This window comes from Opisthocomus hoazin, chromosome Z (assembly GCF_030867145.1).
Source record: "Opisthocomus hoazin isolate bOpiHoa1 chromosome Z, bOpiHoa1.hap1, whole genome shotgun sequence".
NCBI lineage: Eukaryota > Metazoa > Chordata > Aves > Opisthocomiformes > Opisthocomidae > Opisthocomus > Opisthocomus hoazin.
Window position 1 is genome coordinate 9998029 of NC_134454.1, and position 20316 is coordinate 10018344.

At 45.2% G+C, this 20316-nt stretch overlaps 1 protein-coding gene across 4 annotated transcripts in view; it reads left to right on the forward strand.

Moving 5' to 3' along the window:
* Positions 1–20316, forward strand: part of ARHGEF28 (Rho guanine nucleotide exchange factor 28) — a 138007-nt gene that overhangs the window by 18334 nt on the left and 99357 nt on the right. For all 4 annotated transcript variants that reach the window (XM_075447077.1, XM_075447079.1, XM_075447078.1 and 1 more), the window contains exon 3: positions 19879–20026. In XM_075447077.1, coding sequence (XP_075303192.1) covers positions 19879–20026 — 148 coding nt within the window. The remainder of the gene's footprint in view (positions 1–19878; positions 20027–20316) is intronic.

The window sequence follows — 20316 nt, forward strand, 5'->3', positions numbered from 1 at the left end:
GGGGACAATCTTTTTAGTAGAGACAGCAGTGACAGGACGAGGGGTAATGGTTTTAAACTAAAACAGGGTAGGTTTAGGCTGGATATAAGGAAGAAATTCTTTACAATGAGGGTGGTGAAACACTGGAACGGGTTGCCCAGAGAGGCAGTGGAGGCCCCATGCCTAGAAACATTCAAGACCAGGTTGGACAGGGCTCTGAGCAACCTGATCTAGTTAGCAGTGTCCCTGCTTGCTGCGGGGGGGTTGGACTAGATGACCTCTAGGGGTCCCTTCCAACCCAAAACTTTCTATGATTCTGTGATTCTATGATTCTACTAATGCACACAGCTGTGTTCGCTGGCCTGATCTAGTGCTGGCTGGAATCGTGAGCGTTTTGTTGTTGACCCTTGTGGAAGCCTGGTCAGGTCCATCACGGGCGGCTTACATGGGGGGGCACACAGAAGAGTGTGCACAGTCTGGCCTGTGTTTGGATGCAAATTTGCTGCCAGAAAGAGACTGAGGAAATACATGTCAAAGAATGGGATCTATTTTAAAAGATATGAAGGAAAAGAGCGGGTACTTCGAAACATGTCTGTCAGCTGTCAGATAATTTTTTGCTCCCATGGTGTATTATTTTTCCTCCATTTTTTGTTTTGCTGTTCAGTCCTTAGATTGGAATTTTTCTGGGCAGGGAGTTTGTGCTTACTTGTATTTGTGTAGTGTCTGCAACTGTAGAGCCCTGATGTCACATAGGACATGAGAATAATGAGTAATCTGATTTATATATTTTAAATCAAGCCAACTGAAAGAGGTAACTCTTTTAGTTAACAGTTGCGTGTCATAATGGATGTTCGTTTTCTATTAATATGCCTTATTACAGAAGTTTTCTGATCTGTGTATGTGAAGAGCTTATTCCCAAGCTTCTTAATTCCTCTGTATGACTTTATGCACCAACTTAAATTGTGTTGCCATTGACAGCAAAACACTGAATGATGTTTTTAACGACAGACCAGCAAGAATGTTAATACATATTTTGGCACTGTATAATGCTTGAAAATATTATTTTTTTCTTCTTCCCCCCCCTTTTCTTTTCCTTCCGTCTGATAAAGGCATCCAGGCTATGTGTATTTCTATCCAGCCGTTCCAGAATTAGAAGATAACCCATTCTCCACAAATATTAATTAATATGCCGTATGGGAGACTGAAAACTTTTGTCCACCTTACCTGTTGTCACAGTTCGACGGTGCACTAAACAAATCTTTAAAACCGCTGGTGACAAGTTAAAGAAAATGGTGTCCATAAGATGTGAAGTGCTGATTTGCTATGAACTTGCTCTCTTTGTTTAAAAACACGGGTAGATTAATTCTGCACCAGCAGCCAGATCAGGTGCTGTCTCTTTTCGTGCTGCTGACATGCAGCAGGCATACAAGGCACAGAGCTGGTATAAGCTCTGTATCGTGTGCTCTCACTAACTCCACAAAAATGAGATTGTGTGCCCTGGTCTGGTGTGGGTCAGGTTAGTGCCGCTGGGTGTTGCTCATGGTGATGTGTAAATGGTCTTGCTGCCAGCTGTACCTTTAAATGAGAGATTAGTGTTGCCAGCCTGTGCCGAAGAAGAAAGTAGTGCATGCTTTCATTCTGTTCATCTTTATGATTTGCATAGTCACGGGGGAGGTTTCTCGCTTTTGGCTGAGTTCCTGCAGCCACCTACTTATAATCATATAAAGTCTCTGAGCTTCTGCGTTTGGCACTAGAATATATTTCTGAAATGGTTAGTTGTTCAAATTGCACTATATTTATGTGCCTTTTCATCTTCAATTATGAGTTAATTCCTTCAGTATCCTAGCTTTTCCTTTGCCCTGCCATCACCCTGTATACCAGTACAGTAGTGCAGCGTGAAAGCTTTACATGACACCTGCATTGCAGTGTTACGCTTTTTTGACCACCTCCTTACTGCATGCCCTGGTGTTTGTTTGTGGCCTAAAATTTTGCTGGGCTTCCCTCACAGGCTTGGTGAACCATAAGCTCCTGCTGTGTTTGTGCTTGATAGCTTCTGAGGGATGGTGCGTTGCAGATATGAAACCTGGAAGAGCTGACAGAAGCTAAGCAAAAATGAAAGGGCTGACTGAGAGGGTGCAACACTAGAAACAGGACTGAGGAGGGCAATTTTTTGTGGCAAGATGATGCTATACAAAATAAGGAGCTGAGAATTGTCTGGGCATTTTGCACGTGCGCTGAATGAAATGCATCGGTATGTCTAATATGTGTTTCTTTTTAAATTGGATAAAATTAGTGGCAACTTAGCAGTGCAGAGCAGCATAGAGACTTGCAGACATATGTATGTCATTATGTGTTACTCGGTTTCTTCTTTTTAGAGGAATTGTGTTTGGTTTTGCAGTAAATAAACAGTATTTTAGATGCCTGTATTTTTTTTTAATTCTGTTAGATTCTAGTTCCTTTTGCTGGGGTCAGATCTTGCAGTTCTCAGTAAGAAACTTGTTCTTCTGCCTGTGTCTGTGAAGAGAGTGAGCCTGTGTAGAGGTTAGTGAGCAGGCAGAAGGTGTAGCTTATTTTGAGGCATCAGCTTTTGGAAAATGCCAATGTATGCAATTTCAGAAACTCCCAATACAGCAGGCTTACTTCAGTTTGTCACTGAGGGAGGACTGTTGCCATAAGCTTGACTGACAACCCACAAGGTTTGAGGCTGGTGTCCTCTTAAACCCCAACAAAATAACACACAACCCTTCATCTCTCCTTCTCTTCAAAACAAGCAAACAAACAATCCATCCCCAAAGCCATCAGCCGTCTAAGAGCTCAGGTTGTGCATGACAACAGCTGTACAGAAACGGAAGCTGCGCCAAATTGTTTAGTGTGGCTTTCTGGTGCGTCGCTGGCCATGCCGTATCACCAAGCTGTGGTGTTATCAAGGCCAAAGACTTGTTAGGCCCTTAAAAAAGCCAGAATACGTACAAGCTGCGGTAGGTGGGACAGGCTGGGCAGGGAATTGTTTGCGTGGGAAGAAGTTCCCGGTGCTGTGCATTAGGTGACCGTGCAGGGAGTGCTTTCAGAACAGGGGGGACAAAACCCACCTTTGAGGAATTAACTTGGGCAGTGTTGGTCTGGCCTTGATGCAGGGGTGTCAGCTAGTTGACTTCTTGGAACTTTTTCCATTCTTCTTGATCTTTTTCGCTTGGAGGGTACTTTTGTCATCAGCTTGGATGTAACAGAATGCTTTATTTTTTTCAAGTTTATTTGGGCTACTTGGCAGTTGAAAAGGTGGCAATAGCTTCTACAGACACTTATTTTTCCTTCTAAAAAGGCACCAGATCTAAACCAAGGTGATGAACTTGCCGATATTTTATATCAAAAGAGGACTGCTCATTGGTCTTCATTAGGAATTTCTCTGTTAGTGCTTTTCTCTTCAAGGTTGTGCTGGGACCTTGCTAGAGGTGTCCTTCAGATTATATTTTGGGATGCAAGTGGTCACTGTACCCTTTTTTCCTCACTGTTTTGTCAAGAACAGAGAGCTGTTTCAGCTGCTACTCGTCAGACTTCCCGTGCGCTGTCTTGCCCAAAGTGAGTGTATAGGAGGTGCTTCTTGCTTGTGCCCAGAGGTGTCTGCGCGAATGCTTCCTCTGCATTTCTCTCAAAGCTGCCTCACGCTGTGAGAAGTACCTGAAAATACTTGGTGCGTAAAGCTGACGTTGTTTGGAGAATCTGCCATGGGGCGTTTCCTGCGCACAGGCAGTGTCCTGTGCCCAGGCATGGAGGCTGAAGACTGGCGTTTTACCTGATGCAAATCATTCAAGTTCTTGGGGTGCTGTTGGAGTTTTGCAGTGTAAATCAGCAGAGGACCATCTCTTCTCAAAGTAACTGTAACGTGCATATTTAATTTTTATAGAAATCTACATGTAGGGTTTTGGGCAATCTGTGATACTAAATATGACCGTATCATCACATACCTTTTCTCCAGTCAGGAATGCTTGTTCTGTTACTCTGGATAGAAAAGAAATTAGTTATACTCAGTTGCTTCTTCCTTAAAGACATTCAACTGGGGAGAAACCTGTTATTTTAATTTGAAATGTTATTAGCTGTACAGTTAGAAAATTAATGCTTACAGAAGAATGTTCATCTTTTATCTACTATTTTGTTTTTCAGTTTGTTACACCTTTCCTTCCCTGGGTGTATTGCACTCCATTCAAACAGGGCACCTGCTTTCTTAAACAAGTCCATGACAATGTTTACTGCAAGCTGTAGACAAGAACTCTGTGGTGTATGTTAGAAAAATATCACTGAATGTTAGAAATGCATGTTTATAACTTTGTCCTTGTTATTAGTGATTTGAGTATGGTCGTTTTGTGTTTATTTACGATTTCCGTACGTTATTTTTTGCATCTTTTGTGTAGGGTTGTTAGTAGTTGCAGCTAAGTTGCAGCATAAAGTGTATGGCTGCTCAGGGAAAATATTTTGCCGCTAGTCTTGCCTAAGCACACGTAAAATATGTTTAAACAAATGACCTTAAAATATAAAGATTTTGTGAAGTGAGTCTTTCCAACAGTAAGCAATATTTATGTTAAATTGTAGTGGCTGGTGGCAGCTTACATAGAGGAAAAAAGCCTCATTTTTGCTAGCAATACTTAGGGATTTGCATTTACATTGAGATGCTGGGACTTGCATTTTGGGAACAAAGAAGTAATTTTTTATACTGCTGCACAAAAGATATTTTTCTTAGAGCATGTAATTACAAATGTGGGGTCTGTTTGTACTGTTATATTTACAGATAATATCCTTGAAAACACTGCATAAAACATTTTTCAAGCTGTTATGTTGCTTATATAGTTTGGTAAAGACGTTTTCAGAGTACTGTAGAATGTATCATTTTTATGGAAAAAAGGCTGTTGGGAAAATCAATTTATCCAGGCTGTGTACGCAAGGATAGGGACCACTTGTTGAAGTTTAACGATTAGCCGGCATGATGGCCTGGATCTGGAAGCCCACCAAAGGTCTTTTGGCATTGCATCTGTTTTGCTGGAGCAGGTTGCTGGTGAACCAGATGGTGTTACTGAAATAAATTCAAAGTGGAAGAAGCTCGATTCAGGTTATGGGCCAGTTGTTTGTTAGAACATGGGGTGACTTGCAGCAGAGTAGGAATCAGGCGCACTGGACGTGCCATGGTTGCCCCTTTGGCCTGCCCTGCCTGCCTGGAAGCTGCTGTGCCTCAGCTGCGAGGGTTTGCTACCTCCCTTCCCCTCTTCTCCTCGTGGGGAGCCTGCCCCAGTCCCTCACTGGGAAGCAGAAGAGGCTCAGAGCACGGCTGGAGGTGGGAGGTCTTCTCCTGAGGCTGAGGGGAGTCTGATCTTTGCTGCTCTCTGCCTGGGACGTTGGGCTTGGGACCCTGCTGCTGTGTGCCCGACCTGGTCAGCTCTTGAGTACTTTAAAGAAACCAAAGGAAAAGATGTCTGAAAAACCTGTTTGGTTACATTGAAAGAGTGCAGAGACCTAAAGCCACAAACCCTCCTAATCTCCTCCTTGGCACTGTGCCAGGGCAGTGTTTTCACTGGTAATGAAAGGCATGCTTTGCTTCATGGAAGAACACTTGCTCAGCGACAGATTTAATACATTTAGAGTTGGGTTGGTGTCTCTCTCAATGCCCCTGTAGCTGCAGCCTCCTCTCCCCAATCTTCCTGCATGCTTTTTTTTTTTTATTTCAAGGAATGCCGTGATAATCTTGACTTTCATTAAATCACCTGGCCTCGATGGGCTGAGGGGTTCTCACATACTCTTTTTATTCTGTAGAATTTCTGGTATCTTTGCAGTTGGAGATGTTGATATGGCTGCCTGAAATTCTCTGCTGTTACAGTCCTGGATGGTGTTTGAGGGATCTCCAGTTCCCGTGTGTCGCTGTGGTGGTTCACTAGAGTTCAGTACTTGTTTTGAGCAACTCAGGTGTAAATCTAAATAAGATAATGGCTCTGCAAGTCCATCAGAATCAACACTGTGTGAACTTGAGGGCAAAGACCTTCCTCAGTATCTACATGAGAAACCAGCTGGGACCAGGGGCTGCTGAGCTGGTGAAGTGGCACATCCTTCCCCTTGCTTTGGTTAAATGGGGACTGAACTATCTGAGGTCCACATGGACCCTGAGAAGCATGCTTAGGCATACCTACTCACAGAAATAAACCTGTAGCTCTGTGGTACGTTTTTCCAAGTTCAAGAGGGTATAAATAAGCTAGTTAGGGAGAGAAAGGAGTGGGAGAGAGGTTGAACTGTTGTTAAACAAATGAACATGTGAAAATAGTGTCAAAGACACCTAGTAACTGGTGGGTTGTTGGGTAGCTGGCCTGGCAAAGTCCTCTGGGTCCGCAGTCTCACAGCTCCCCTGTATTCAGGCCACTTGGCTGGTTTTCCAATGATGAGGTGCCCATGTGACTGAACTAGTTTGGGTTTTGGTACCTAGAGAATAAGTGTTAAGTCTAAATTGGTTCTATATTTAGAAATGCAGAAGAAATGTGCCGGTTGGGATGTGTTGCTAGCTTCAGTGACTGGAACAAGCTCAGAACAAACATTGCTGTAGGAGCACGGTGTCCCCATTTCAAGTGGTGCATATATCGTAATTGATTTCTGGTTTTTTGCTCTTTTGTACTGATACATGAATTAGGGCTTAATTACCTACTTTTAAATGCTGATGACTGTAATTTTAGTCTCTTCATGCTTTAGAGGTAGGTCAGTGTCAGAGGTTTTTTGCAGACTTGAAAAGGTGCTTTGGTCGTGCCTTGCAGAATGGGGTGGGAAGCAAGGGAGAAGTGCTTTTCCGAGATGTGGCGAGAGTGATGCTGAACAAATGTTTTCTCTGGGTACGAATTTCTCATTTAACTCCTAGAAACGTGTTTCACTGTTGTTGACCTACACTATTTAATTGTTGTAATAGTCTAGTGGATATATGTTTTGACTGAGAGCCTGGATTGAGCACTTGGGCTCTGCCAAGAAGAAACTCTTTTACAAAAGAGGTAGCAACTTCCAGAAAGCTCTGGGAAAGCCTTGTGAAGCAGAGAGGCATTCCTTTGGTGGAGGACTACGTTACTGAGTCTCATTGCAAGATTCAGCCCACTTCCCTCCTTCCTGTGTGCCTTGCTAGGAGAGAAGGCGGAAGATGGAGCTGGAATTGCACCCACTTCAGTCGCTGTGTGAGTTCATTTGTGTGCAGAGAAAAGATCTGATTAGGTAGTTTCTGCTGCAGTCTATTCCCTGGGTTGGGCTGGCTTTGCCTGAGGGAGCCGGGAAATAAATGCCTCTGCAGGGAATGGGTATAATGGAAAGACAGAAATTATCCCTCAGGTTTACGCTTATACAATAAGCCCTTTTCTTAAAGGGCTGATGTGTGGCTTCACAGAATCACAGAATCACAGAATTGTAGGGGTTGGAAGCGACCTCTGTGGGTCATCTAGTCCAACCCTCCTGCCGAAGCAGGGTCACCTACAGCAGGCTGCACAGGACCTTGTCCAGGCGGGTCTTGAATATCTCCAGAGAAGGAGACTCCACAACCTCCCTGGGCAGCCTGTTCCAGGGCTCCGTCACCCTCAGAGGGAAGAAGTTCTTCCTCATGTTCAGACGGAACTTCCTATGCTTCAGTTTGTGCCCATTGCCCCTTGTCCTGTCACTGGGCACCACTGAAAAGAGCTTGGCCCCATCCTCCTGACACCCACCCTTCAGATATTTATAAGCATTTATTAGGTCCCCTCTCAGCCTTCTCCAGGCTGAACAAGCCCAGTTCCCTCAACCTCTCCTCGTAGGGGAGATGTTCCAGTCCCCTCACCATCCTTGTAGCCCTCCGCTGGACTGTGTCCAGTAGCTCTTCATCTTTCTTGAACTGGGCTTCTGAGTTTCTGCCTAGGTGCGCTTATTTTATGCGTGCAAAGAAGCTGACAGAGATCAAGTTCATATACATTTCTGAAGCTCTGTTGCACTTTCCCAACACTGGGAATTATAATTGCTGTAAAACTTAATAATCCGAAGTAGAATAGACTAGACTATTTCAGTTGGAAAGGAACTACAGTAATCATCTCGTCCAACTGCCTGATCAATTCAGGACTGACCACAAGTCAAAGCATGTTCTTAAGGGCATTGTCCAAATGTCTCTTCAACACAGACAGGCCTAGGGCATCGACCACCTCTCCAGGAAGCCTGTTCCAGGGTTTGACCACCCTCTGGGTAAAGAAATTCTTCCTCATGTCCCATCTGATCCTCCCCTGGTGCAGCTTTGAGCTGTTCCCACACGTCCTGTCACTGGATCCCAGGGGAAAGAGCTCAGCACCTCCCTCTCCACGTCCCCTCCTCAGGAAGCTGCAGAGAGCAATGAGGGTGGCCCCTCAGCCTCCTTTCCTTCAAACTGGACAAACCCAGAGTCCTTGGCCACTCCTCACAGGACACGCCTTCCAGCTCTTCCACCAGCTTTGTTGCCCTCCTCTGGACTCATTCAAGGACCTTCACATCCTTCTTAAACTGTGGGGCCCAGAACTGCACACAGTGCTCCAGGAGAGACCGTACCAACGCTAAATACAATGGGAGAGTCTCGTCTGTTGACCGGCTGGCTGGGTTTGGTGCACCCTGGGATGCAGAGGTTTCCCTTCCGGCTGCCAGGGCCCGCTGCTGGCTCACGCTGAGCCTGCTGCCGGCCAGCACACCCAGGTCTCTCTCTGCAGGGCTGCTCTCCAGCCACTCCTCTCCCAGTTTATACTTGTGCCCGATGTTACTCCATCCCAGGTGCAGAATCTGGCATTTGAACTTGTTGTGTTTCATGCCATTATTCATTATCCAATGCTGCAATCTATGGAGGTCCCTTTGCAAGGCATCTTGTCCCTCAGGAGAGTGACAGCACCTCCCAGTTTGGTATCATCAGCAAATGTGCAAATGGTGCATTCAACTCCTGCATCCAGATCATTGACAAATGTATTGAACAGAAGTGGCCCTAGAACTGAGCCCTGAGGAACATTACTGGCATCTGAAAGTTCAGACAGGCTGCAATGCCTGGAGGGATGTTGTAGGGAAGAACCCTTCCCCCTTCCCACTTTACCTTCTGCTGTGGTTAGCACTTTACGTTTTGACAACAGGTTCGCTTACTTCATAGGAGCTATAGAAACACTAGGAAGCCTTCTTGTGTGAATCTAGGTCTTTGCCTTACAGGGAGGACCATCAAGATCACAACTTGCACGCTGGGAAATTAAAATAAATAAGGTCTGAACTGGAAGGCCAAATTAATACCAATGTATTAATTAAACGCACAGTATATATCCTTGTACTTGTCATAGCATGAAATCTAAAGGTTTTGATGCGTACTCCGCAATGAGACTGTGCAGTGACCTTGTGGTTAGACTGCACTGGTTCTTGTGGTTCTACAGTGGAATAAACTGTGTTCCTCCATGGCCTGGCTGCCCCAGCACCTCTCAGGCTCCCTGAGGCAGGGCAGCCGCGTGCCCTTCCCAAAACGCTTCCTCGTACAGGCACCGCGAGCATCACCCTCACCGTGAAAACATTTCTTCCTCTCTTTAAATAGACTTTCCTGTATTTCAGTTTGTGCCCATTTCCTCTAGTCTACTCATGGAATACCACTGAGAAAAGGCTGTGTCTGTCTTATTGAGTGCCTCCCGTCAGGTCTTTGTACAATTCATCTTGGACAAGATGAATTCTTCCAACCCCAAACATAAAATGATTGTGTGATTCAGTGATCCAGATAAAGGGACTCAGGAAGAAGTGCCAGCTCTCTCAGCCTGTCCTGGTATGGGAGATGTTCTTGAGGGTGCCCCAAGGTTGGGGTGAAGTTCTGGGGCTTATGGAAGTGTGCAAGGCTCATGCGAGGGTTTCTGGGGGAAGGCTTAAAAGTGGGAGACTGAGGCGGGTGTTCCACCCCTCTGATCATCTTGGTGGCCCTCCTCTGGACCCGATCCAACAGGTCGCTGTCTTTGCTGTGCTGAAGGCTCCAGAGCTGGATGCAGGACTCCAGGTGGGGTCTCACCAGAGCGGAGTAGAGGCAGGGAATTGCCTCCCTTGACCTGCTGGCCACGCTTCTTCTGCAGCCCAGGGTATGGTTGGCTTTCTGGGCTGCGAGTGCACATTGCAGGCTAATATCTGATTCTTTGGCTGTCACCAGTATCTCCCGAGTCCTTCTCTGCAGGGCTCCTCTCAACCCATGCACCACCCAATGTGTGTTGATGTTGGGGATTGGCCTGACGTGGGTGCAAAACCTTGCACTTGGCCTTGTTGAACTTCGTGAGGTTTGCATGGCCTCACTCCCCAGACCCATCCAGGTCCCTGTGAATGGCATCCCTTCCCTCCAGCGTGTCAACCACACCACACAGCTTGGTGTCATCTGCAAACTTGCTGAGGGTGCACTCAGTCCCACTGTCCATGTTGCCGACAAAGATAATGAACATCACCAGCCCCAGTACCGACCCCTGAGGCACACCACTCGTCACTGGTCTCCACCTGGACATCGAGCCGTTGACTGCAACTCTTTGAGTGTGTCCATCAAGCCAGTTCCTTATCCAGCGAGTGGTCCATCTGTCAAATACATGTCCTTCCAATGTTGTGGGAATTCAAAAAGGAGCCCATGGATCAATTACAAAGTTGTGAGCATCCTAGCACTGGCTGACACGAAGGATCAGGGAAAGGCACATAAAGAACCTCTGATATATCCCTTCAGTACTCAGCAGAAGAGCCAAAAAGAACTCCAGCACTGCAATGTGGGAGGAGAATACCAGTTTCACAGTTAGTTAGTTCACAACATGGAGCTAAGTTAGGCTTCTGCGCTGCAGAAACATACATTGACTGCAGAGGCAGTGTGGAGAAACTTCTCTTTCTGAAATACAGTTTTCTTTCAGAAGCTCCATGGAGGTGCATCACATTGCCATTACCTATGTCTGAACTGGGGGATTTGAGAGAACTTCCTAGATTTCACTGGGAGACAGACATGTCCCCTGGCCACAGCCCAAATACCTTCTGGGAAGCAACATTTCCCTCTTTCCCCCAGCTGCTCTGTTTTTTCTATAGGAAACCTGGGTGTGTATGCAGGGAGGGAGCAGTGGTGTATTCCAGCAGGAATCCTGGTGGCACAGGGCTGAGCACAGAAGAGTCCATTTGGTCCCCTGAAGGAATACAGCTGTAGTGCTCAGTAAGGGAGACTGTGCAAATACTGTGAAGAAGCAGTGTCTCTGTGGGGAGGTGTCAGCTTCTAACCTCAAAATCCTTTGTTTAATAAAGTCCTCTGTAGCACTGTTGAGCTTTTCTCTCCGCTGATACATAGCAAACTCTCACCAGGGAATAGTGAAACCTAGCACATATTAGTTTCTAGTTGCTATTTTCTCCATGCTGCCCTAAGATTCTGCTACAAGTAATCTACTCTGCTTAAGAATACTGGAATTCAAATATTGTTAGTGCTCAACTGATCATCTAAAATCCCCATTTTACAGTTTGCTCAGGTGCTTTCTCTCAACAGTAATTTTTAACTACAGGAGATTCTGGCTGTGATTTTTTCTCACTACGTTGTAAAGATTCCCACTACGACACTTGAAATGCAGACGAGAGGTCAGATAGCAGCTTTCTGTCCTTCCCTTTCTAGAAAATTGACCTAGAGAAGGCCTGTCTTTATGGATGTATCACGTAGAGGATCCCTTGTACTTGGACTCTCGTGGCTGTAATGGCAGTCTTCTCCGTTGTTCTGTTCACGTGTTAGCTGTCAGGACCTCGCCAACCTGAAGGGCTGCTCAAGCAGGTGCCAACCGTAGCCACTGTTTGGATGGTCCTGGTGTCAGCTGGCATCTGTGCGCTGCCTTGGTGACTCAAGAGTTCCATGAAGGTTTCTCAGATTCCGAGCTTAAATTTGTGATTTTGTCATATTGAAAAGAATCTTTAAGAGGTGAGGCTTTGTCTGAGCCTGCAACTTGATAGCTGGAAACAAAGTATCAATAACCAGATGTGCCTTTTCAGCAATTTTTGAATTGTTTATTAGCAAATTTTCTTTACAGATGACTTGGAAAGATTTATGCAGGGCTTAGTTTTCTGATCGTTAAAATCTGTCCCATTTTCTGAGTTATTAAGAAGAGACCTAGCTGAAATTCCTGCATCTGAAATGTGGACTGTAGATACAGTCAAGCTTGCTATGACATAAATGGTTGAAACAGAAACTATATCAATGAAATGGAAATGAATGAAATTATCAACTTGTATCAGCAGAAGTCCTGGTGCAATTCATCTTTGTTGGAGCGATTGAATGGTACAGATTAAGAGCATAACACATACCATACTGGAACAGACCAGCAGTCCACCTATCCCTTATTCTGTCTCAAAAATGGAAGAAGTAGAAGCTATGAAGGGACAGCATGCAAACCTGACCACTTAGAGTCATCCTTGCACCTTGCAGTTACCCAGCATCTGCAGTAGTTACGTTAAGGAAGTATCAAATCTTCCTGTAAGATAGAGAAGCCAAAACCAAGAAGATAATTTGAATTTTCCTCTTTATGTCCAGCAGTCATGTGCCAACCTTTCATAAAGTCAATCACTGATACATTAGTAGTTTTTTGTAGGTTATGATTTTGCAGGAGTTTGTTTGCGTTGACAGGGAATAGTCAGGGGTATTTAATGACGTGCTATACTAGATTGACTAGTGCGTATGGCTTTTAAGATCTCAGGGTTTACTTCCAAAGTATGTCTTCTCATTCAAAATACTGTTTGTTAAAGTATAATTTTTAATATTTTTTTTCCATAGAACTGGTTTTAGTGAGGGCTGTAATTGCTCATTCAGTGTTAAATAACAATTAATATTTCTCCCCTTCAGGATGTATTAGTTTATCAACACATTTAAAGCCTGATTTGTGGCTGCATGGGTGAAATCGGATGGGCAGTGTGCTCAGCAGGGCAGATGTTTCCTCCAGGTGTGGGTGTAGGGCCCAGCATGTCGTTCCTCTGCTGCCAGAACACAGCAGTGAAACCCACAGGCTCGACCTGCATTTCACCCCTGTCCAGTGCTTGCCTGTGTAGCAGTGGCAAGCTGTAAAATGTACTAGTTATTCTGAGTAACGGAGTAACAACATGACTCTATCCTGCTGGTGGCCCAAGTGGGACCATATGATGCCACAGGGTGGGAATTGTCTTTTATGGTTCATATTTTTTGAGGACATTCAGAGATTGCTTTGAAAGGTTGTGTCATGAGGCTCTCAAGGGTTAGAAATTCCACAGCTGAGGATGTACAGGCAAACTCTGTGATTTCCTTGCGTCTATATATGTTATGATAAAGTAACTACGTGACTGTAGATATTTTTTGCACAGAATTCCTACCTCATTCAATGAATAGGATGGATCTGCTTGGAAAATGACCTGCGGTGAAGGAAAACCTCCTTCTAAGAAGCCTTATGTATTGCATTGCTGGGAACGTGTGCATTTCGTAGTGGAAACTTAATCTCTACCTGTCTGGAGCAAAAGGCTTGTACTATAAAGGCTCTAAGAAAAGCCACAGAAGTAGGTTTTAAGTTGAAGAGGAAGAGGAATGAAATGAAAGAGGGGAGGATTTTGTAGTTGTAATAGCTGAATTCTGTTCAAGGGAACCTAACTCCTTGCTACTAAACCTGTGTAATTCTAGCTGAGGGGCGACTTTAAAGTTGTCATGAGTGCTCTCCATCTTCTGGGAGACTCGATACTTTGGGAATACTGGCTGTTAGGATTGTTAATAGGATTTCTGTTTCAACAGACTGAAGGATATATGAAGTGAGCATAATGCGGATGCACAAAGCAGCTGAATTAAAATTACACAAGCAGCCTCATTCCTGTCATTTCCTATCCCTGAACATTTGGCTTTACATTTGAATTCTGTTGGTGTAGTTTGGCATGTTTTTTTCTGTGTCTTAAAATTGATGTAAACGGGTTGAGCTCTTGCTTCGTACAAATCAGTGCAATAGAGAAATCAGAGTGGGATGTTGCCTTTCTCCTCCTTCTCTGTTCACATTTTCTTCTGTGTTTTATTATTCCCTTTGTCTTTTCAGTGTACTTTTACACTCTTGATCCTGCTCATCTAATGATTTTAAGCTCTGTAATAGCCCCGTGTCGCTGCCTGCTGTCTTGCCCCACCAGCAGCCAGGATACTGCCGCCCTCGTACTGCTTTCAAACAGCCCGAAGAAAAATCAGTTTCCCCTCTCCTCCTGCTGGGCCCAGATACCTCACCCTGCCCTTGCAGCTACTCTGCCTCAACTTCTGTTGGTCAGACTCATAGCTCGTGGACTGGGTAGGGCAGCCAGAGCAGCCTTCGGTGCTGTCCCATCCGACCTCTCCCACCTTTGGCTGTGGCCTCCTAGCAGGACAGGATGGGACAGGACAGGGCATTGCTGCTCAGAGGCTGCACCGTGACCTTCAGTTAGAATAGACTGTTCCAGCTGGAAGGGACCTACAACGACCATCTTGTCCAACTGCCTGACCACTGCAGGGCTGACCAGAAGTCAAGGCATGTTGTGAAGGGCGTTGTCCAAATGCCTCTTCCACAGTGACAGGCTTGGGGTATTGACCGCCTCTCCAGGAAGTTTGTTCCAGGGTTTGACCAAAGTAGTTGTGACACTGAAATTTTGTTTTATTGACAATCTGCATATTTTTCAACACTTTATACCTTAGTCTTTCCTGGCTGTTCTTACATGGCGTGGGACACCCTAAGATTTTGGGGTTTTTTTTCCCTCTAATGAAGTTCTCTGCATCAGTCTCTTCCCCAGACCTTCATGTGATAAATACTGGGGTGTATCGTCCCTGGGAGAAGTTTTTGGCCCAAAGCTCTTTAACGTGTTGATCAAAATCGTGGAATAAATGTACAATTGTTGCTAGTGAGATTGTCATCTCTCATTAAAACAGAGGCTTGCTGGCGTGCAGATCTGGTAATGTGGTAAAGTCAATGCTCTTGAGTGATCTGCATTTAAGTGCAGCTAAAGGCAAGGTCACACATCCAAAACCCGAGTGCAAAGAAATAAGCTGGCAGACTATTCTCTCATCTCCTCTTCCTCCTTCTCCACCCTGAAAGGTTGCATTTCCGTCTGGCTTGGGAGCTGAATGAATCCTTTTGCCTTTTCACAGAATCACAGAATCACAGAATAGTAGGGGTTGGAAGGGACCTCTGTGGGTCATCGAGTCCAACCCTCCTGCCGAAGCAGGGTCACCTACAGCAGGCTGCACAGGACTGCGTCCAGGCGGGTCTTGAATATCTCCAGAGAAGGAGACTCCACAGCCTCCCTGGGCAGCCTGTTCCAGGGCTCTGTCACCCTCACAGGGAAGAAGTTCTTCCTCATCTTCAGACGGAACTTCCTCCGCTTCAGTCTGTGCCCATTGCCCCTTGTCCTGTCGCTGGGCACCACTGAAAAGAGCTTGGCCCCATCCTCCTGACACCCACCCTTCAGATATTTGTAAGCATATATTAGGTCCCCTCGCAGCCTTCTCTTCTTCAGGCTGAACAAGCCCAGTTCCCTCAACCTCTCCTCGTAGGGGAGATGTTCCAGTCCCCTCATCATCCTCGTAGCCCTCCGCTGGACTCTCTCCAGTAGCTCTTCATCTTTCTTGAACTGGGGAGCCCAGAACTGGACACAGTACTCCAGATGAGGCCTCACCAGGGCAGTGTAGAGGGGAAGGAGAACCTCCCTCGTCCTGCTGGCCACACTCTTCTTGATGCACCCCAGGATCCCATTGGCTTTCTTGGCAGCCAGGGCACACTGCTGGCTCATGGTTAACCTGTCGTCCACCAGGACGCCCAGGTCCCTCTCCGCAGAGCTGCTCTCCAGCAGGTCCACCCCGAGCCTGTACTGGTGCATGAGGTTGTTCCTCCCCAGGTGCAGGACCCTGCGCTTGCCCGTGTTGAACCTCATCAAGTTCCTCTCTGCCCAGCTTTCCAGCCTATCCAGGTCACGCTGAATGGCAGCACAGCCTTCTGGTGTATCTACCACACCTCCCAGTTTGGTGTCATCAGCAAACTTGCTGAGGGTACATTCTAACTCTTCATCCAGGTCGTTGATGAAGAAGTTAAACAAGGCTGGGCCCAGTACTGACCCCTGGGGGACACCACTTGTTACCAGCCTCCAACTAGACTCAGCGCCGCTGATGACAACCCTCTGAGTTCTGCCATTCAGCCAGTTCTCTATCCACTTCACCGACCACTCATCCAGCCCACACTTCCTGAGCTTCCCTAGGAGGATATCATGGGAGACTGTGTCGAAAGCCTTGCTGAAGTCAAGGTAGACAACGTCCACAGCTCTCCCTTCGTCTACCCAGCCAGTCATGTCATCGTAGAAAGCTGCAGAGTCTGGAGGGGGCTAACAACATGCATCACGTTCTTCAGCTATTTTTCTACCTAGGAGTTTTCTGGAATGGACTGCAGGTGATCTTTGTTTGAAGAAAAAAAAAATTTAATAGCTCCAGTAACAAGATTAGTTTCACACAGAGGAAATGAACAGCGTGCTAATTACACTGCTGTCTCATTGCAGCTCACTTCACAGCTGTGAAAAGGAATGGGAAAACACCCTTGATGTGGGCATAGACATACACGGAGACCCCTCTCGTGGTGGCAGTAAAGGCGTCCTCAGAGTTTGGTGGTATTTTTTGTTTTCATGCATGCAATGAATGAGCCTCTGCCAGCAATGTTTGGAGGGAAGTGTGAGTGGTCATGAGAGTGGAGAAGACTGGTCTGCCAAATAAACATGTTTGTGCCAGCAGTGCAAATGGATTGTGGGTGCAGCCATCTCCGTCAGTCACACCTGTTTGTGATACGTCTAGCTGCATTGCAGCATCTCTTTTTTATTAGTGCATATATATAAGGATATAGATTATATGTATGCTACATGTGCAACATATTGTCTAATAATTACACTAACTGTACAATAGCTGTATTAAAGTCTGAGAAAAAAGATTTTGCAAATGTAGGAAAGGAATTGATCAAATGTAGTATGAGGTTCTTCCTGGTTTGACTCTGTCCTGTGAGCTCCATTTCTTTAGGAGCATATACATCCCTAATGCTGTTGTTGGAGGTATTGCTTTACATTCAGACCTGGCATTAAGTAAATGTAATTCTGCACTAAGGGAAGACTGCGCTAAAGGAAGAGATGCTTACATATTCAGATTGAAATGTAGTATTAGATACATTTTGAACAGTCATTAAATATGGGTTCCCAAATACAAGCTAGAATAGGCTCTGCCATGTGTAGATCTGAATCCAGGGTGAAGGCTGTAGCTCAGAGGAGAGGATGAGGGGGGCAGAAGGGCTGATGTGTGGTGGAAGAAGAGTTGTCCTGTGAGAGGGCAGGCAGCAGCGTGGCTGACACAGGGCATGGCTCCATGGGAGAAGTGTTGTGCAAAGCAGTGGAGGGAGAGAAAGGGGTGAAAGAGTAGGATTAAACTCCAGCAGTAGTGGGATGCAATTGTGAAAGATTTTCGGGTGGTGAGAAAGGGAGATGACATGACTGCTCCAAGGGTATTTTGGAGAGGAGAAGGTGAGAAGAAAAAAGATGCTTTGAAGCTAGAGCAAAGGGCATTTGTGGTGGCCTAAACAGCAAACTGTTGTGTGTTTTACTGGTGGCAGCAAGGAAGACGATAGAATTGAGCAACATGAAACGAGAATGTCTGAAGACAGGATCAATGCGACGGCAAATGGGAAGTGCTGGAGATGATAATAGAAGCTTGTCGTTTGTGAAATAACTGTTTCTGATGCCAGGTGTGGTAACCATCCAGCATCAAAAAATATGTAGCTTAATATTCCCCTGTGAAAGTTACTTTCTCTGTTATCTTTCATTCCTCTCTAGTAGTACAGGGTTTAACCCACTTTTTGGATCACCTGGGATTTTCCAAATGAATCAGTTAATTGTCTGGCCAGATACAAGCTAGCTGCTTATTTGCCCTCCTTCTGTAAGATCTTTGCTTAAGTTACTAGCAATTTCTTCTTCTGGAGGGTTGTAGGGAGTGGATTATGACAAACATGCTTTTTATCATGTACACAAGCTTTCCACTCCGCCTTTTCTCCTCTTGCTTTTTTCCTTCATCTGTTACAAGACAAGGAGTTGGGAAATTCTCCCTCATGCCTGTGCATTGTGCAATGTGATCAGTTTAAGACGTTCCTCTGTCCTTATTGGGTCTAAATTAACGGTTTTAAAAAAGGAGCAGTATAAGACAGTGGCTAAAATTTGAGCTTCTTTTTTTTTTTTTCCAAGACTAAGCTTCTGAAATGAGAAATACTGCCACAAAATACCTCCCTTGTTTCACATATTTAGTGCAAAGAAAACATGAAAGCTAACTGGCTATGTAGTCCCTCAACCTTAAGGGTCCAGAGGGTATAGAGATGATTTGGGAGTTGTAGCCACAAGTGCCTGTATGGAGGAAGTTCTGCTGTGCTCCTGTGTAGCAGGCTGCTGTCAGCTAAGCACCCACTGGAGCAGGCTGTGGAGTGTCTTCAGGAACTTACCCTGTTCCCATCTCCCCAAAACAGCCATCCATAGTATTACTCAACAGACAAAAAGGGCTATTCACAACTAACATAAAAAGAGTTAAAAAAAATAAAATTAGGGGTATAACAGTACAAAACCCAAAGAGAAATAGGAGAAAACACTTGGCAATTATAAAGGCTACTAAAAAGAGGTGCATTATCAGTTTCTGGGGATGCCAGGCGTGTTTGCTCTCGCTTCTGGACTCCTAATGTTGCTTGCATCTACCCTTACAGGAACAATCCTGTCTAAGGAAGATTTTGTGCTGAAAACTAGCCTTTGCCTCTTCACCTCTAGTTCAATAGATCTGCCTGTATTAGAGAGGAAAACAAATGCATGATTCGCATTGTTACGGGTGACAAAGATGATGTCCTTGGAGAAGGCAGGCGAAGGTGTGATGTTGTGGGGGGTGTCAAGAGTCTCACTGCAGTAAAGTGTATGCTTGCCGTATAATGAACAGGAGAAGGAGGCTGATGCTTGCCAGGGTGGTCAGGGCTGTAACTGCGATTTTCAGCCATGGAAATTCCTGTGCTGCCGTGTTGTGCTTTGGTGCAGGTTTCTACTAGGCTTGTTTATGGAGGCAATGGAGCCAGTGCTGCGGTAGCTGTTTTCAGTAGAGGCAGGGCAGGCATCGTTTGGAAGTGTGAACAGCTGAGATGCTCTTCTGCAGTGTGTTTTCCAGAAAACGCCATTTCTGCCAGATGTTGGGACAGTTCTGTCGTGTTTAGAACAACTGCGGCAGCCAGGGACCGTGGTGGAGCACACTGTCCTCCTTTTTTGAGGAAGTGCAGCTTCATCTAAATTTCCTCCCTTGGACATGTCAGACATTTGTTATTGTTTGCTGCTTCTCAGATCCTTTTCCTGTTCTTTTTTGAAGCTATTGTGTGACAGATTTTTCTTGGCTAGTTGCTTTGTATTTACTATAAAGAAACCCGTGGGCACATATCTGGGAACTTGTATTCTTTGAAACCAGTATAGTCAGTTGTAGAATTACATCAGTGCTTTTGTTTTGTAAACTGAATCTAAGATCATTTCAAGCACTTTTGAATTTTAAATTTTTTTTTTAAACACAAAGAGTGCCTTTGTAAATAGCAAAATACTCAGGTTCAGTGACTTGCTTATTCTGAAGCATTTTAAATGAAAGGTTAGTTGTTACATTTCTGTGGGTCAGGATGAAAGGAATTAGTTGAAAGACATTATTTAAAAGGCAGTTTTTAAAATCACGTTTCTTTGTGCAGGCATAAACCCATTGCTATTTTCCAAGTGGAATTAGAAAACTGCAGGTTTGTTACTGGATCACAGCCTCTGTGTAGTAGAGTTGAAAAGGTTGTGATGAACTTGCATCTGAAGTATATATCAATGGGTTTGTTGGAGATGTGAAATTTACTGGATGTTTTTGAAAGCACTTTCGTTTTTCAGGGACAGGTGACTGTACATGCAAAGTTTGACAAAGACATTTACCTCCCAGAGGATGCCGAGTTTTACTTTGTTTATGATGGATCCCTGAAGAGGCACATTACATTTGCTGAGCGAGTCAGTGACAACGCTCTTCGGTCCATTGTTCCAGGTGAGCATTAACTCCGCATTACGTTTTTCCTCTCTCTGCTCTACCCCACCCCCATTTCAAAGCTGGGCACAGCCAGATGATTTGGTGTAACTGTTTTGTGGCTCTGTAATCGAGGAAGTGCAGGAATTCAGTGGTGGCGTTTGGGATCCAGGCTGAGTTTGGCTGACCATAGATGATCCTGCCTTTTGCAGCAATCCACGCCAGCACAGTATCAGGCTCAGACAGTGTCATTGGGCTTGCATACTTGGTTGTGCATTAAAGTGCAATCTTCAGGGATGGCATAATTTTTA